Genomic DNA, 19,222 nt, shown 5'->3' on the forward strand with positions numbered 1-19,222 from the left:
CCTCGGCTGCTCCCCGTCCTGCCCTCCCAGCACTGGCTGTGCGGCATCTGCTGCGTTCTGTCCTCCCTGGGCAGGAGAGAGGGTGGAGGCGGGGAGCAGGGCCCCTTCCCAGCAGCCACTTAGCCCTGGGGTAGCCGCCCGCCATGTCCTCACCTGTGGAGGCAGGGCTAACATGCACTTAGCCCTGTGGGGACGGGTGTGGCCCCCAGAGGGATGACCCTTGTCGGATAGGCAGCCCGCAGGGTGGTCTTTGCAGGAGACTCATCCAGCAGGACCACAGGCCCTGAAGGCTCTGGAGTGAGAAGCCCGTCCAAGTTCCTTGCTTCCAGCCTCCCACCTGCTCCTGTCTTTGAGGGCAGGTGAGACTGTACTTGGTAACAGAAACCCCCACAGTCTCAGTGACTCCATGCCGTCCGTTTGTCTCCTGCTTATGGACCCTCCCGCGACCCCTCTATGCCCAGCTGTGTGCTCAGGGAGGGGCACAGCCAGGCCTGGGGGCCACAGCACTCTGCCGTGTTCCACGGGCTAGAATCCCATCACACGGCCCTTCTCTCTGCAAGAGAGGCCCGGAGTACAAAGGAGGGCATGGTGGGTGGGAGGGCACACACGGGGGCACCTGCCTGCACTCTCGGGGGTCCCCCTCTCCGGACTTGGCGCCCCTGAGCACTGACTCTTCATGTCAGTTCTCCTGGTCAGTACAGCCAGAGCCTGTGTCCGGCCCAGCAGCCGCCAGAGGGAAGGGTAGCAAATAATTACAGTTTGCTTCTTTTTTTTTTTAATGTTTTTTTTTATTTATTTCTGAGAGAGAGAAAGAGAGAAAGCATGAGCAGGGGAGGATCAGGGAGAGAGGGAGACACAGAATCTGAAGCAGGCTCCAGGCTCTCAGCTGTCAGCACAGAGCCCGATGCAGGGCTCAAACCCACAAACAGCGAGATCATGACCTGAGCCAAAGTCAGACGCTTAACCGACTGAGCCACCCAGGCGCTCCTGCCTCTTTTTGGTGAGGTAAAATTCACATAACATCAAATCAAACATTTTAAGTGAACAATTCAGTAGTATTTAGTACATTCACAGTGTTGCATAGGTATCACTTCTATGTTGTTCCAAAATGTTCTCATCAAGGCAGAAGGAGACCCCAAATGCATTTAGGCATTGCTGTCTATCCCCGCCAGCCTTCAGCCTGTGGTCACCACTGCCTACGTTCTGTCTCTATGGGTTTGTCCACTTTGGAATTTTCATACAAATGGACCTTGGTATCCGGCATCTTTCTCTTAGCATGATGTTTTCAAAGTGCACCCACATTGTAGAATGTATCAGTGGTTTTTTTTCTTCGTAAGGGTAGTATTCCCTGGATGTAAATATCACATGTACGTACCTGTTCATTGTTTCCACCTTTTAGCTATTGTGCAGAATGCTGCTGTGAACATTCACGTACAGATACCTGTTTGAGTCCCTGGTTTCAGTTCTCTTAGGTGTGCCCCTAAGAGTGGAATTGCTGGGCCGGATGGTAATTCTGTTTTATTTTTTGAGGAATTGCCAAACTGTTTTCCATGGCAGCTACACCATTTTACATGCCCACCAGCAGTGTGTGAGAGCTCCAGTTTCACCACATCCTCAACAACACTTGTTATTTTCTGGATTGTTTTGTTTTGTTTTAATTACAGCCAGTGTACTGGGTACGATGTGGTATCTCATTGTAGTTTTGATTTGCATTTTTCTAATGATTAGTGATGTTGAACATCTTCTCATGTGCTCATTAGCCATTTGTAGCTTGTTTGAAGAAATATCTATTCAGGTCCTTTGCCCGTGTTTTAACTGGGTGGGTGTCTTTTTGTGTTGGGTTTACACTGCTTTATCAAGTCTCCACCAAGTCTTGCTAAGAAGCTGTTTTGTGTTATTAGCATTTCATTGTGTCAGTGGCATTTCTGTTGGTGTCTGAGCCCCAGATCCCTTTTGAGGAGAACTTGGGTTCACCTGATGTTCAGGGTGAGAGACTGAATCACCATAACCCCAGTAGGACCCTGAGGACATTCTCAGAAGTCCTGGACCTGAGGCCACTTTAGGCTCGAATGCCCCAGAGGCAATGGGTGTGCAATGCCCATGCCTCAAAAATCACCTTATGAAGGACCAGGGAAAGGAGGGGTGCCAGGAATCAGCAGCCCACCCAGCCTACCTGACAAGCCAGGACCCAGCAGCAGGGGAACCCAGGGCTGCCCTGTCTTGCTAAACCTCAATCCTGACTCTAAAAATAACCAGGCAGATCCGGTGTAAGTTGATTACCGTAATTGTAGCTGTGTGATGTCATGCTGCCAGTCCCTTGAAGCCATTTTCCTGGGACAGCAGTATGTACTGAGGCATTGCTCACCCTTGCAAGAGGGCTGGGCAGCGGCATGGGGGCCGGAAGGCCTTGACTGAAGAGTGGCTGGAAGGCTTTGTGGGCCCCAGGGAGATCTGATTCCAGACTGGGAGACAGGGACGGGAGAAGAGCGAACAGAGGAGAGCCGGCTTTGGTCAGCAGGTGCTCTGTGTCTGGTCTGTTCCAGCCATACTTCCAGGGAGGAATTCCTGTCCCAGTTCACAGCTGGGACCAGACCCAGAGAGGCTATATGCCAAGCCCGTCACACAGTGAGGTGAAGGAGCATGGGCTTGGGCTCAGCTCTGCCCCTGTCTTTCCGCTTCCTTGTGCAGAGACTAAAATGTCTCCTTTGGATCTAAGGCCCATGTCTTTTTGCCTTACCACTGGTGGCCCAGGGAGATACCTGTGATCCTAATCCTATTCCACCCCATGTCCAGAGGCCACCTAGGTCAAAGCCCATCCCAATTTCCATCATGCCTACCATCTGCCTCCTGGTCCCAGGTCAGGAAGTTCATTCAAGTGAATGCTTCTGCACAGACATCACATAGACTCTTAGGAAAATCAGTATGAAAAGGAGCCTTAGCATCAGATGCAACGTTATCATTTTATCAACGGGGAAACTGAGGCCTGGAGGGAGGCATGAGTTGTCACCCATGTGAGAGGCATCGACTGAGGACTAGCTTGCCATGACCTCTTCCGCACACAGCTGCTCCAGCCCTGCAGTTAGGTTCCTTTTTACTCTTGAAGTTGAGGTCTTCAGGGTCTGGTGCTCCCGTGGGCTTGATAACAGCAGCCAAATGCAGGTGCATGTGCCCCAGCCCTAGGCTTCTCTGGCCCCAGGTCCAGGCTGTGCTGGAACCTGCCTCTCTCAGAGGCTTTCCCAGCTCTCTCCCTTCTACCCTCCCAGCAGATCAGACCCTTAGGCCTTCTTTGAAACCCCCCACATCCCCAGAGAGAAGCCAGCTTCTCCATCGTGGTGGCCCTGCCTGGGGGTCCTGCCTGCCATTTACTCTGACTGCACCTGCCCTTGCTTCTAACGGGAGTAGGGAGAGGAGGGGGCAGCCCAAATCTGCAGGAGGGACTGAGGGGGTCTCCCAGAGGGAGCACTGTGACATCCTGGCCTGCCCCACATGGGAGGGAGTGTGTGCTGGGGGCAGGAGGGCAAGCCTGTTCCCTCAGCCCTTGAGGCAAGGAGCTTCCTTTGAGAGGGCCCCTTCTGTTCCTCTCAGACTTGACAAAGAAGCATGTCCAGGCCACAGGATGGCCTTCCGGCCCCCAACTCGGCTGCAGCAGTCCCAGCAGGCCCTGCTCTGACCGACGGGCTGCTGCTGGCTTGTGGAGGTGCCTTTGTCCCAGCCACCCTGTGTGGATGCTACCTTTCCGGAGCTGCCCTGTCCCCCAACTCAGGAGGTACAAGTCATGGGTCACTGTCCACTTACAGAAGCTGGACTTTGCTGGTTCCACCTTTTTGAGTATTTGGTGATCATAGAACTCAACAGGGATGGAGGGAAGGACAACTTGAGGCTCACTTCTGTGTCCAGCAAAGATAGACATGTCAGGCCCCTGGCATCGGTGGGCCCCTGCCACGTGCTGCCTCTGTGTTCAGCAACCATTACTGTGTCTGTCCCTGTCAGGCAGATCAGACTCCCACCCAGTCACACTTTCCTGGGCCTTCACCCCATTTCATTGAAATGTTAACAAATTTATACCAGGAAACCTCTAGGGACACTTGCTTTTTAGAAGAGGTAAGGGAGGCATGGATGGTTATTTATGATGGCATCGTCAGCCTGGCCTGTAAGCAGGTAGGTGGATGGTGCAGAGTCCCAGGTCTCAGTACCCTGGCTTCTCTGCACGTGTGTGTATGGCCATCACTGAGCAGGAGAGCTTGGTGGCCACGCACACCACCCTAGGCGGGACCCTGGCTTAAGTCCTGGCTCACTGTCTAAGTGGCCTTGGGCAAGGCACTTAGCCTCTCCCTGCCTCAGTTTCCCCCTCTGTAAAGACAGGGATCACAATCATCCTGCTTCTGGCAGTTGTGTTAATTCAGTGGGACAATTCATGTGAAGTACGTGAGAACAGAGCCTCTCACAAGGAGTGCACCAAAGAAGTCTTGCTGGCTGATGTTGCACAGGAGTGCTGGGGGAGGGGGGTACAGAACGGGACAGGACCATCTCTGTTCAGGGGGCTCAAGATAGGTGGGGTAACAGGTTTGTTTAAGTGTGAATCACAGTGCTCTCCTGAGTACATGAGGGACAGTTCCCAGGCGGAGGCACCCAGGTCAAAGCCAGTAATGTCCTGGCCAGTCACCCCCAGGCCAGAGCCAGCACACCGGAAGTCACTTGGGGCCTTGCGGATGGGAGTCCTGGAGCCGAGGGGGCCTGGTGACCCCCACACAGTCATCAGCAGGCCACTTGGGTGGCCAGTCTTGTTCCAGCCAGGCCTTGCCCTGGGTAAGAAATTAATTGTAACCTAATTGGCAGTTTCCTTTGCATAGAAGCCGGAAGGAACTGCCAGTGAGGCTGGTGATTAACTCAGCAGCAGCTGGGAAATCACATTTGGGCAGGAGCGTCCATCATCTCAGTGAGGCCACTGCAGCTGGCCTGGATGGGTGTGGACGTGTGGATGGTAACTGGGGGTGCATGTAGGGTGCAGCCTGGGGCCTGGGCTCCTCGGAGCAGAAGGGTGAGTGTGCAGAGGGTGAGTCTGGCCTGCTGGCTCCCATGATGCCTGGACTATAGACCTCAGTCATTGACCTCACTCACCCAAACTTCAACCATGCAGAAACCCTTTCCCCGTCTTGGCAGAGGGCTACATGGATGCTGTCAGGAGACCTGGGCCCTGATTGCACTTACATGAGTGTGAGGTGAGCCGCAGCTTCTGTTTCCTATCATTGAATGGGGGTAGTGATGTCCCTGGCTTACAGCAAGAGCTCAGGCGAGGGGCACAAGGAAGAGCTTTTCACAAAGGTAGAGGGGTGTGCCTGTGTGTGAAGAGTGGTATCCCTGAGTCAGGGGCCGGCTCCCAGCTCTCTCCTCCTCCATCCAGCTGCTCTCCCAGGATGCCAGCCACCTTTCCCAGCCAGGGCCCAAGAGGACGGGGATCTGGGGAGAACATCACATTCTACATTAGGTCTCCTGCCCTTCCCCACTGTGAACCACACAGTAAGGACTTAGGCTGCATGGATGCTGGTGGACCTTGAGAGCTGAGCTGGTATGAATCTCCTGGCCAGACAGGCAGGCCAGAGCCCTGGGCTCTGTGCTAGACAGAACCTTTGGGAACATGGAGAGCCCCAGAGTGCATTATTGAAAGCTCGGGCACCCAGTGTGTGCCGGGAGCCCCACTTGCTCCTCCCTGTATACCGGGCCTATCCAGCTTGCCCTTGCTGTGTGCCCAGGCCCCCCAGGAAGGCCACTCAGCCTTGTGGCCATAGTGGCACAGACTGCCTCCTGAGGGCTGCTGGCAGCATTTTGGGAAGAAGGAATGGAAGACTGGAACTGAAGTTGCTCTGCTGTGATGGTGACTAATGTCCTCATTGGCACCAGGGAAATAGCTGGCCCTCCTTCAGTTCCTTCTTAAAAATAATTAAGATGGTGGGGTACCTGGGTGGCTCAGTCAGTTGAGCGTCTGACTTCAGCTCAAGTCATGATCTCACGGTTCGTGGGTTCGAGCCCTGTGTCAGGCTCTGTGCTGACAGCTCAGAGCCTGGAACCTGTCTTCAGATTCTGTGTCTCTCTCTCTCTCTTTCTCTGCCCCTCCCCTGCTCATGCTCTGTCTCTGTCTCTAAAATAATAATAATAAAAAAGGGGGCCCCTGGTGGCTGAAAAAAATAAAAAATAAAAAAATAATAATAATAATAATTAAGATGGTAAATTTTAGGGCCGCATGGGGTTCAAGCCCCGTGTCGGGCCCTGTGTTGATAGCTCAGAGCCTGGAGCCTACTTGAGATTACTTCTCTCTCTCTCTCAAAAATAAACATTGAAAAAAAATTTTTTTAAGATGGTAAATTTTATGTGTATTCTACCACAATTAATTTTAAAAACTGGGATTCCCTTTGTAAGCCCTCCCCTGATTTGTTATTTATAAATTTGATTTGCAATTTGATCTGTACTTTTTTCCTAAAAGCAGAATTAGATCATAATCCCTTGTAAAAGCAGGGCCTCCAGCTAAGACCAAGCTCAGTGATTGCAGGGTGCCCCACCTGTGCATGCATACTTGTGTGCATGTGTGTGTGTGAGTGAGCACACACATTCTGGCCAACGTCTACAGTTGGCAGTGCTCCTCAGTCACCACTAAGTTATTCACTGAGCTAGGATCAGAGGTTTTGTTCTCAGCCTGGTAGCTGTTTGCTCAGCATCCACCAATGGCCTCACCAAGATGACCAGAGGGCTCTCCACGTCCCTTCTGTGTCTTGTGCCTATGGCTTTCTCTGGCTCATCCTGCTGCTGACTGTCCACCTGTGGCTTCCGGTGCCCATCAGACCAAGCCAGAGTATCGTAGCTCCACCCCAGCTCCCATCCCAAATTTGGACTATTTCCCCAAAGCACCCAGCATCTTCTCCCCTATGAACCCATGTGTATATTATTGGTTTGCTCCTTCATTGTTGCACATTGGTTCACTCATCAGCCTGTTCTTTGAGCTCATATGTGGTGAGTTGGCTGACGTAGCTGGAGGGTGGGTGCCCAAGAGAGTGGGAAGGAGGAGAGTTGGGGCCTCACCCCTGGTGAGGAGCTGTGTTTTATTCTGCAAGCAGCAGACAGTTAATACAGGGCTCCGGGTAGAGGGTGACGTGAGCCAACTTACCCTGGTTGCTCCGTACAAGTGGCCTGTGGGGTTGCGAGTGAGCGCAGGAAGGCCACTTGAGCAGTGTGGTGTCATCCAGGTGAGCATGGCGGCTTCGGATGGGGATGACAGGGGGTGGCCTGTGGGCTGGTGGAAGACGGACAGCCTCCAGCTGAGCCTCAGGTGTGTGTCCTGAGCCCTGAGGTAGGTGGTGCCCTGACTGGCATAAGAAGATGTGAGGAGCAGGCTGGGGAAGAGGACTGAGATGTGGAGGGGCTGGAGCAAGACAGTGGAGATTCACACCTGGCACTGAGGACGAGGTCAGTCGGGACTGGCGAACATGGCAGTTGTCAGCACAAGACCCATGAACCTGGTCACCAACACTGTGGGACTGGCTGCCGTTTGGTAGTGGAGAACAGGGAGAGAGAACAAGGAGCTTCTGACACCCAGACGGATGGCCAAGGGGAGGAAACCAGTGCAGGGGGTTGGTGAGCTGGCTTATTGTAGTGCAACGGGAGAGAACATCAGACAGGAGCAGAGAGAAGAGAGAATTCCGAGGAGTGACAAGTAGAATGAAGGTAGCATTCTCAGCAGCAGCAACAAAAGAAAAAAAAAATCCTTTGAAGGGCTGAGAGAAAATAACTGTCCTACAGAATCCTCTACACGGCAGAAGTACCTTCCATGAATGAGGCAGGTTTTTTAAAAAGACAAAAAAAAAATTATTTTTAAGGCGAGAGAAACCCAAGACCCAGGTTCATGTTCGAAATGAGTGGGATGAAGTGGAAGGTGGGGACTGGGGAGGGGCAGGAGCATCGCTAAGTGTCCAGTAAGGTTGGCCTTGGGCTCGGGGGGGTGTGTTGTATTTACTTTCGGTGTAAATGTTCTGCATGACGTATCTGTGTATATCAAATACACAACGAGAATAAAGAGGGAATGTGAATGTGATAGAGAGGAGGGGCCCTAGTGTGGACAAGCCACATACTGAGAGGGTGACAGTGCCAAGCACGGGTTTCAGTTTCGGGGCTCAAGGGACCCCCCACAGGGACAGCTGGCCTGCAAGGGAGGGGCTGCCCCCTGGGGAGAAGTCGGTGAGGTCTGCTTCCCATTCCCAGCAAAGATGATGGCATTAGGAAATCGTCTGTTAAGGAGATTCTGCTGGGTTATAATAAAACTGTCATCTGCACGATCTGGTGCTCATCAGGGGCAGGAGCCAGGGCTGTCCAGAGAGTGGATTCTGTAGGAAGGGCCTGCCCTGCTCACAGATGCCCGCACTCTGCTAACCCTGCCCACGGCTTAGATCATACCGTTTCAGTCTTTTTTTTTTTCTTTCTTAGGAGCCCTGAATTCCAACTTTCATGTTGCAATGCCAGCAGTTTTAGTTGTTAAGGGCTCTCTGCACTTCTCTGGCAAGTCGACTGTGTGCCACAGAGAGTGTGACTCACCAGTGCTCATAGCAGCCAGGAGGACAGGCCCTGAGGTAGGGTGAGAGACCAAGGGCACCCGGCCAGGAAGTGCCTGCCCAGATATGGTACCGTCAGAGGGCGGCACGTCCACCGCAGAGGTGGTGTGGATATCACAGGCACGTCGGGTGAGCCCTGTGTGGCCCTGATGGCCAGGGCTGGCCAGGACCATGGAGAGCTGGCGAAGGTGAGCCCACAGTCAGGACCGGGCTACACTACACTACTGTACACTAAGTGAGCCCCAGGGCGTGTGTGTGAGTATGGAACCGTGTGCATGTGAGAGAATGAGTGTGTGCATGAGAGACGTGTGTATGAGTGCGGGCTCACCAAGGATTCAACGTTCACACAGCAGGGGAAACAGGAGAGGTGAACATAACTCACGAAGCTGTGTTGAGAGAACAGCAGTGGGCATAGGAGGGCTCTGTGGTCTGCCTCAGGCTGAGGGCGCCCAGGGAAGGACCTCTGCCTTCCCCTGCCGGGGGTCAGAGCCTGCTGGTGGAGCTGGATGGCAGCCCCACGGCTCCTGGGGAAGTTGGCCATGTTACTTGGCCCAGGACTGGCCTGCAGCCTTGAGCCGGCTGAAGATGACCCTCCAGCACACAGGGGAGCCAAGGCTGTGGACGGGTACTCAGAAGGGTCTGTGGGCAGGTGTGGGCACATGATCAGGTGTGGGCCGTGCAGGCACCGAGCGACTGTGTGCTCTGGGCATGTGGAGGGAGCAGTCCCCACACCTCTCTGCTGCTGGCTGCTTGGACAGCAGAGCCAGAAAAGGCAAGGTGATGCAGCCAGAAGCGGGAGCACGGCCACTGCCCATCCGCAGTGTCCTCCCCAGTGAGGCTCGGCTTCCTGCTCACTGTGGAGGAAGGTGCTCAGAGTCCATGTGGGCACGAGGATGTGTGTACGTGAGACAGCGTGTGCGTAAGAGCGCACGTGGGTGTGCGAGCACATGTGACCTTGTGAAGGGTCAAACGCGGGCAAGGGAGGAGGGGGCGTGGGCCTGGCTCCATCTGCACCCAAATATGAACAAATTAAATATCCCAACTGAATGTGGAGCATTGGAAACTCCCTTGCCAGGCTACAAAATGGTACAAGGCAAAACCATGGCCGGGTGACTGAATGCACTGAATGTAACCATCGGTACCCACCTGGCAGATGCTGTGGGGGTGTCAGGGGAGGCCCTGCTCGGAGCAGGACAGCACTTTGCATCTGTTGAACATGAATTCCACACATTTTCCCTTTTGGGGTCAGGCAGGGTGAGAGCAGATGGGATCTCTTTGAACAAAAGCAGTGACTTGAGCCTTGGGCAGGTGTGCCATGAGCAGCGTGGGAGGGACCCACCTGTCCTATGTGAGGAAAAGCCAGCTGCTCACCCATCAGCATGGTGCCATGGAACAGGGCAGTCATGAGGTGTCCCTGGATGGTGGGGCTGGCCAACCCTGTCCAGATGGAAATGTTAGACTAGGTGTGGAGGAGGATTCTCACACCCTGTGGCATTCGCAGGTGAGAGGGATGGCTAGGGAAGGCTTTGCAGGCCCTGCTGTGTTGACCCACCCAAAGTGCCAGGGTTCACCCTCAGCAGAGGCTGGTCTGAGCCCACAGGCCAGCCAGCCCTTCCTGGCAGAAAGTTGCCAGCAGTGAGCCTCCTGGTGGGTGCAGCGTCTGCTTTTATCCTGACTCCCACTGCCACTTTGCTAGCCATTATACCAAATCCTGAGACTCAGAACCCCCTGCTAAGTGACCTCGGTAAGGCTTCTCACCTCCCAGCCTCAGTGTTCTGAACTGTGAAATGGGGTGGTAGAGGGATCTGCACACAGTGGTTGTGAATCTGAAGTTCACAGCTTTGTGTAATACATACCTGTGCCAAGGTGAGCAACCTGCACTGGCTGCTTCTCTCCCCAGTGTGCCCTCCTCTGATTCTCAGTTGGAGAAACTGAGGCTGCAGAGGCTGCACAGTCCTGTGGAAGTGGACACCAGTGGCCTGTCTCAGGCTCTCCTCATTCATCTGCCAGCATTGGCTACATCATTTGTGGGGCCCTGTGTAGAATGAAGGTGTAGACCCCTTGTTCTAGAATGGTGATGAATTTCAAAACAGTAACATCAGAACATTAAGCCAAGTGTGGGGCCCTTTGAGACTGCCTAGGCTATACCCCCCTGAAGCTGGCCCTGCACCTACCTCCTCAGTTCCCTGCCTTGGACCATGTGTTTTTCCATCTAGAAGTGTCTGTGACATTGAAGAGCATTAAGGGAGCCATGCCCTGCGTCAGGGACCACCTGGGAGGTATTTTAAGTGCATTTAAGTCTGTTTCTGCTTACAATCATTGCCCAACCCACAAATCCCTTTTGGCAGCAATAGATTGAGCCCCACACGGACCCCGTAGGGCTGGGCTCTGTGAGATGAGAACAGGCAGGGCCCATTTTCTCCTGCACATGTGGGCTATGTGGTGGGGACAGCACCAGCCTGGAGGAGGGGTGGGAGTGGGCTCTGGAAGCTCAGGCTATCCTGCCTTCCAGCCCCTGAGGTATGTGCACTCAGGGAGGCCCCCACAGAGGGTTCTGGAGCTGCACCCACCTACCCAGGAGGGGGGCGCTCTGGGTAGAGGGTCTCCCCCTGACAAGACCTGACAAGATCCTCTGCTGCCTCAGGTGTCACCACCCAGAAAGGCCCTCCCCACAGTGGCTCCAAGGACATCCAGGTTCCGCTCGGTTCTACCGCGCTGAGCAGGGCCAGGAGTGTGTGTCCTGAGAGAATGTCCAGCAGCTGCTGTATTGTGTCTCATGACGTAAGCTGGGTTGAAATGCGGCGTCCCCTCGCTGGTACTGTGGAGGCAAGAACGCACACCCCACCTCTCCACAGAGGGGTCAGGCACCCTAAGGAAAGCCGGTGGCCTGGTGGGCTCCAGACGACACAAGCTGCCCTGGCTATGTCCAGTCTTGTGGATCCAGCAGTGTTCCCTGGCGCAGGAGCCCTGGGAGCGCTGGAGCTGAGGCCCAAGGGCAGCATCTCAGAGTGTTAGTGGCTCGTGCCTGCCCTTCTGCCACGGTGGTGAGGAGGTCGGCAGCGCTTATCATGGCTGAGCCCCCTCTACCTGGTATTGGTGTCACAGGCCTAGGCTGCCCCTGGCCACCACCCTGTGAGGCCTTTGGAAGCAACAGTCTCTCCTCCTTCCATTCTGTGCCCAGAAATGCCAAGCTGCCCAGAGAGATGGTGAGTCACCGGGGACTGCCTTGCCCCTCGAACTGGTATTCCTGACTTGCAGTGAGCCTCGGGCACCACCGAGGGCTTTGTCGAGGAACAAAGTTTGTTCCAGGTGGCCCTGCCTGGTAGGGGGTAGGGGCCCAGGCCTGGTCAGCTGGGGGGTCAAGAGCATGGCAGCTGTGGGGGGCCCCAGGAGCTGAGGGGGCTGGAGAAGGATGTGCCTCTCTAGAAAGACGGCTTCACGAATTCCAGCTCTCTTTCTGTCTCTGTGTGTGTGCCCTTGAGCAAACAAATGCCTTTCTTTCTTTCCGCCTTAGTGTCTGTGTTTGCAAAGGAGTGGTCCTGACAGTGCCTCTGTCTAGGGCTATGGAGAGGTTGGAAGGTCAGTGCGTACGCCTGGGGGATTGACCATGTACTGTGTTGACTCCCAGAGCCATCCAGCAGGGCTGGGCTCACCCCACCCTCCACCTTTGAGAGGCAGCAGGAGGCTGCAGGGGGCCAGCCCCTTCAGAGAATGTCATGGGGGCAGGACAAGGTCCGGTCCGGGGAGGGGAGAGTTGTTCTTTCTGTCCGCAGGGCAGTGAGCATAACTTGCCCTCACCGCCACCTCGGCCTCTCCCCCAGAGCTCTTGCTGGATGCTCTGACTTGGAACCTTCATGGAATGTTGAAGGATACTGATGCTCATGATTCAGGCCCTCATCATGGAGCAGCAGGGCTGTTCCGGCTCTGATCCCCCTTCTGAGCCTGCCTTCCGGGACGTGGCCATGCTGGGGCCAGGGCAGGATGCTGCTGTGTATTGGGAGCTCCCATAATACCAGATTCCTGTGGAGGAGGGTGGATGGCCCCGCTGACGAGAGCAGGCCAGGGGTCCCCCTGCCAGGTAGCACAGAGGGGGCTCCGGCACTACCCCTAGTGAGAGGTGGCTGCCAACCCCCATCAGGGACCCCTCCCCCACTGCCCCCTCCCTATAGGTGAGGAGACACCCCACGGGGGCATTCCAGTCTTTGTCTGCGTCATGACTTGAGCAGCTGGTAGGGTCCTCTTTGGGCCCCCACGCTGTGGGGCGAGTGAGTGCCCCTTCTGGGAAATGCAAGCCTCTGAGGTGGATCCCAGCTGTGTGGGGCCCCTCAGAGGACCTGGCAGTCATGGCCCCTCCCTCAGCTCAGCTCTGTGCTGGTGCCATGAGCGGCGCTTCAGCAGGAGCAGCAAGAGGCCAGTTTTGTGGCCCTTGGAGGCCAGCACAGCCCTCTGAGCTGCCCTCCTGTCCCTGCTCGGTTCCGTGGCTAAATCTCAAGGAGGTCAGCCCTGAGTGCATCTGAGAACCTGCGGCCTCCTGGGCCAGTGGGGAGGGCGTGGGCAGAAGGGTGGCATTCAGGCATCCATGGGTAGCTCCTGCCCATTGTCTCTGCCAGTGAGACCCCAGGGTGGGGGGAGTGTGGTCTCAGCGCTCCCTTCCCAGAATTCTCCAGTGTGACTTCTTCATGGTGCTCCACTAGCTGTCTCCCCCTTGAATGGCAGCCCGTGTGACACTCTGGAGTGGATCCTTCCCCCAGGAGACTGCAGCTCAGAGCAAAAGGCAGGCTCCTTGGAGGTCCTAGCCTGCTCCTGCCTGAGCTGCACCCACAGGGACCGAGTAACTCTAGGCCCCACTCCAGGGACACCTCTCCTAGGGAGGTGCTTTCCAAAGGTCTGAAAGGCCACACTCTGGGTGTTGTCATCATCCCCAACTCCCCCCCACACTCTCCCCCCCATTGCTGTGTTCAGTGTGGGTTGTGTGTCAGGCCCTTGGCTCTGACCAGAGCATTTCTCTCCCCCTCCTCCCCCTTCTCTACCTCTTTCTCATTACCCCATTCTCTCTCCCTTCCCTTACTCCCTCCTTTCTCTCTCTTTCTCCCTTCACTCTCCCTCTCCCACCCCTCCCCCTTGCTCCTTCCCAGCCCAGGCCTGTCTGGCACGGCAGCACCCACACTGGAGCAGGCAGGGCCAAGTGCAGGCTTCCCCCCACCCCGAGTTGGCACCTGCAGCCTGGCTGCCTTTCGAAATCATCCTGGAGAACATTCCATGGTGCGGGCAGCCCTCCTGCTTGCTTACTGTCTTACCACTTCAGGATGGAGGGCCGCAAGGGGTTTACCTGTTTTCACCCGACTCCAGTTGGCACTTGCTTGCTTCCCACACCCAAACGTGTCCTTGAGGGCCCAGGCAGTAGCGGGGTGCCCTCTGCTGGCAGCAGACTGGCCTGGCTGCTCACCCTGAGAGCTGCGAGAAAAGTGGGGTCCGATGGAAACGAGCTGATTGAAAAGAGACATTGTCAAGGCACCTGCGTGACTCATTCAGTTAAGCATCTGACTTCAGCTCAGGTCATGATCTTAGCGTTAGAGCCCCGCGTCACATCATATTGGGCTCTCTGCTGTCTGTCAGCACGGAGCCCGCTTCGGATCCTCTGTCTCCCCCCACCCAAAATAAATAAACATTAAAAAAAGAGAGAAATTGGCTACAAGTGCATGAATAGTTCTAATGTTTGTGTTGTGTGCTGGGAAGTTTCTATGCATTGTAGAGTATTTTCAGGGCTTTAGTGGTTTTTAAACATCGTTGCCTATTTATCCACCTCCTTGAAAGTTCTTACTATTTTTAAAAACTTTTTATTATGAAAAATGTTGAACATACACAAAGTCAGCAGAATGGTGAGCTTATTCAACATGGACTTAGCCAACAAGGCCTCTTCCTCATGGCAACCACAGCTCTTTCCACAGCCCCTTGGTGATCAGGTGATCAGGGAAAATTGACAGAAGTTGAAATGCACAACTCTCAGCTGTACATTGGCCGCAAATGTATGTGCCCATGTGACCCACACTGCTGTCAGGATGTGGAACCTTTACATTCCCCAGAATGTTCCTTCCTGCCCTTCCCAGTCTTTTGTCTCCTCCTGCCCCTAAGCAGGTAGCCAGGCTACTTTCTGTCACCTGAAATTAGCCTAGAATCCTGCCATGTATATTCTTTTGTGCCTGGCTTCCTCCACTTGGCATAATGAGGTCTGTGAGAGCCTTCCAGGCCGTGGTGTATATTGATAGTTCATCCCTTTTTGTTGCTGCATAGGAATCTGTGGTGTGAAAACCACTTTTTGCTTATCCACTCACCCGTTGAAGGGCATCTGGGCTGTTTCCAGTTCTCGGCTGTGTGAATGGAATAACCCTACCATTTGTGAATAAGTCATTTGATGGACATATGTTTTCATTTCTCTTGGATGAATTCAGTAAGATTTCTGGGCCCAGTGGTAGTAGTATGTTTAACTTTAGATAAAGATTTCTCTTGGGACACCTAGGTGGCTTAGTTGGTTAAGCGTCCGACTTTCACTTGGGCCATGATCTCGTGGTTCGTGGGTTCAAGCCCCGCATCGGGCTCTGTGCTGACTGCCAGCTCAGAGCCTGGAGCCTATTTCAGAGTCTGTGACTCCCTCTCTCTCTGACCCTCCCCTACTCACGCTGTCTCTCTCTCTCTCTCTCTCTCTCTCTCTCTCTCCTAGAAATAAATAAAAATATTAAAAAAAAAAAAAGGTTTCTCTTATAAAGTGCCCTGGTTCATTTTTGGTGACTATTGCCAGCCCTGCTTATCTGACATCATCTTGTATACTTGAAAACTCTGGATCCGGAGGCACCTAGGTGGTTCAGTCGGTTAAGTGTCTGGCTTCGGCTCAGGTCACAATGTCATGGTTTGTGGGTTCAAGCCCCGCGTCAGGCTCTGTGCTGACAGCTCAGCGGCTGGAGCCTGCTTCAGATTCTGTCTCCCTTCTCTCTCTGCCCCTTCCCTGCTTGCACTCTGTCTCTCTCAAAAATGAATAAACGTTAAAAAATTTAAAAAGAAAGAAAGAAAGAAACCTCCAGATCCAGGTGATTTGCTGAGAAACTTGGGGAGTGTGAACTCCCAGCTCTGTGCGGTTCACATACTTAACAAACTTGGGTAATTGAGAATGATTTCACAGTTGTCTTATACGGCTTCCTCCTCCTCTATTTTCCTTTTCCGTTTTAAGGCAGTCCATTTTCAGCTTGTGTTTAGCTACACAGATCGATAGTTGTGTGCTGATGTTATTAGGACTACAGGTGAGAAAGTCCTACTAAGATCAGAGTTTTATTATTTATTTATTTATTTCTGCATGAAAGACTCAAATCCTATAAATTATGGAGGATGATATCTCTTTCTTACAATTTAAGAATGAGGAGACTTACCTGGATCTGATTTTGCCTGTATTCCTTATGCTGGATTGGAATTTTAAATTAGTAAATTTAAAGAAGCTTTTACCAAGGTGTGAAATAAAGCTGCTGGGGAATGCTGGTCTGCCTGCGACGCTTGCTCTGGCCACGGCCATCGCCCTCCCTCCCTCACGTGCTTCCCTGCCTTCTGCAGCTCCACTGGGACTCTACTTCTCCAGGGATGCTTACTGGGAGAAACTGTACGTGGACCAGCCGGCCGGCATGCCCCTGCTCTACGTCCATGCCCTGCGGGACGTGCCCGAGGAGGTGCCCAGCTTCCGCCTGGGCCAGCATCTCTACGGCCTCGCCTACCGTGCAAGGCTGCATGAGAACGACTGGATCCGCATCGAGGAGGACACTGGCCTTCTCTACCTTAACCGGAGCCTGGATCACAGTGCCTGGGAGAAGCTCAGCGTCCGCAGTAAGGGAGCCGCTAACCCCCAGCCTGTCTCCTCCTCCCACAGCCCACCTCCCACCCCCACACGGAGGCTCCAGAGGGCGGTTGCTATGCAGTTCCTGTTGTGTCGGAGTGAAGGGTGAGGTGAGGCTGGCCTGCCTCTGCATCCAGCCAGGCCAGGGTACCTGGACGTGTTTGGGAGCCGCTCATGACCCTCGGGCCCAGTCCTTCCTCAGTCTGTTGGGATTTTGGAGAATCCCTGGGAAGGATTGGGTGCTCTTTCCATGCTGGACTTAGATGCCTTTTCCAGTTGGGCGATCAGGATTTGGGGTTATGAGAGAGGGGTTAAAAGAGCCTAAAAAAATCAGAAGGTTTTTGATTTAGCAGATGATCTGGAACTTCCTGGAGAATGAGTAGTTCTGTAGAAAGCTTGTCTTCCCATCCACAGCAAGCTGCCCTGGGTCCCTGGTGGGGACGCGAGCCTGGTGCTGGGGAGGGAAGTGGCGTGGAAGGAAGGCCTGGCCAGCTCCTCAGAGCAGGGGGCAGAGCAGAGTGGAGGCCACACGTGACCGTGGTACTGGGGGGTGGAGCAGCTCTGCCTTGTGCCACAAAGTGGTGTTCACATACCCAGTAACTCCCTACCTCCAGGCATCTCCGAAGACATGGCCTCGCTGCACGCTCACACCAGCCCTGCGCCCCCTCATACGGGCAAGAGGCAGGTGGCATGCCTATACACGCAGAGTGGGCGGCACTGCCCAGCAGGGGTGGAATGATTGCACCCCTGTCTGCCAGGTAAAGCCAGGGTCACGTGACAGAGCCCCCCACCGGGTACCCCCAGTTCTGGAGGAGGTGGCATCTGAGATGGGTCTCAGTTCTGCTCGCACTTAGCCGCTGCCATGTTCATCCCAAGCCCCTCTGGGGAACTTGAACTAGGGCTCCAGGGGCAGAGGCCAGAGTGGAATTTGCCAAGGGTCCACTTTTCATAGGAGGCCTGTTCTGTTCATGGTTGTACCTGTTAAGTCCAGTCAGGAGAGAAGCCACATAGTAACTTGAACAGGGCAAGTTTGTTTAGAGAATGAATAACTACAACCCAGGATTGAAGCAACAAAGGACAGGCTGGTAAGAAGCAAAGAGAACTCTAATGACTATGGGAAGAAGCAATGGGGGGGGCGGGGGGCACTAACCTAGGGCTGAGAGAGAGGGCCCCGGAAGAGTCCCTGCCACTCTGGCAGAGAGATCCAGACCTTGTTGGAGAAAGAGCCTCCATAATGGAGTTTGCTGGGAGTTCTCCCTCCAGGTGCTGGGGGAGTCTGTCCAGGGGGATGTCCCTGCAGAGGCGGCTCCACGATGCAAGTCCTTGAGGAGGGCGTAGAAGGGAGTGGACTGCTGATTGCTGCATGCAGTAGGAGCCAGCCTGGGGAGGCTCTCTACCTGGTGCTAGACCCGGGCTCAGGGCACCCTCTGGGAGGAGCAATGATGTGATGAAGGCTGGTGGGGAGACATCAAGGGAACAATACACCCCAGTGCTCAGGGCACCTGAGGAATGGGATTTGAGCTGAGACCTGAATGACAAGAGAGGTGGGCTGTGAGGCACCTCCAGGCAGAGGGAGCAGAACCATAGGACCCCGAAGCAGAGACATACCCCAGGTCCAGGGAAGTGGGGAGCAAGCAGAAGGTGGCAGCCAGGGCAGAGAGCCCAGTGGAACCCTGTGGACAACAGTAAGGACTGGGCTTTACACTAGCCCTAGAACAACTGTCGCTTCCCCGCTCCGTTCCCTTCCCGCTCCCTGTAGATGTGGCTGATGCCCCATCTCTCTCCGCAGATGGCGGCTTCCCTGTGCTCACCATCTACCTCCAGGTCTTCCTGTCACCCACGTCCCAGCGTGAGGGCGAGTGCCAATGGCCAGGCTGTGCCCGTGTATACTTCTCCTTTGTCAACACTTCCTTCCCGGCTTGTGGTTCGCTCAAACCCCGGGAGCTCTGCTTTCCTGAGACAGGCGTCTCCTTCCGCATCAGAGAGAATAGGCCTCCTGGCACTTTCCACCAGTTCCGCCTGCTGCCTGTGCAGTTCCTCTGCCCCAACATCAGCGTGGCCTACAGGCTCCTAGAAGGTGAGTGCTGGTCTCGGAGGGCCATCCTCGGTGCCTGCTGTGTGCCGGACACAGGACCGCCAGCCCTTGACATGGGCCATCTATCTGGTGTACTCTCTGCCACCACCCCACCCCTTCATTTAGTATTCCAGAAATAATTCTTGTATGTCTGTCCCGGACCAGGTACTGTACTAGGGGCTGAGGATGTGACAGTGAACTAAATAGGTCAAAATCCTGCCTGCCTGCAGCCTCCTTTCCCCTGGGAGATGGAGACCATGCACATGCCAAGGAAATAGGGTGGCCTCTGGAAGGTGCTAGGTGGGAAGTAAAGCTCCAAGGATGTAGAGGGGTGGAGACTGCGGTCTTAAATCTCGTGGCGGGGGAAGGGAGAGCTGGGGCAAAGGTGGGAGGGCACCAGGCAAGCTGGGCTGGCCCCTGTGAGATCGCTGCAGTGGAGCCGCTGTACAGCTGGAGTGGAGTGAGTGACGGGACAGTGCAGGTGCATGGGAACAGAGAAATTCTTGAGGGTCCCCTTGAGGGACTGGGGAGTCATGAAGGCTTGTAGAGGATGGGTGGCACTGACAAGACTCGACTTCCCTCTAAAGGATTATTCTGGCTGCTGTGCTAGGAATGATTTGGTATGGGGCAGTGGGGGGTAGAAGCGGGGAAACAGTTAGGAGGCTACCCGACATCCCTGAG

At 54.6% G+C, this 19,222-nt stretch overlaps 1 protein-coding gene across 1 annotated transcript in view; it reads left to right on the forward strand.

Moving 5' to 3' along the window:
• RET (ret proto-oncogene) overlaps positions 1-19,222 on the forward strand; it is a 53,202-nt gene that overhangs the window by 7,570 nt on the left and 26,410 nt on the right. Inside the window, exons 2-3 of the mRNA XM_039257739.1 lie at positions 16,191-16,457; positions 18,257-18,544. Coding sequence (XP_039113670.1) covers positions 16,191-16,457; positions 18,257-18,544 — 555 coding nt within the window. The remainder of the gene's footprint in view (positions 1-16,190; positions 16,458-18,256; positions 18,545-19,222) is intronic.

Source organism: Hyaena hyaena, unplaced genomic scaffold (genome assembly GCF_003009895.1).
Source record: "Hyaena hyaena isolate Hyena2069 unplaced genomic scaffold, ASM300989v1 scaffold_631, whole genome shotgun sequence".
Lineage (NCBI taxonomy): Eukaryota > Metazoa > Chordata > Mammalia > Carnivora > Hyaenidae > Hyaena > Hyaena hyaena.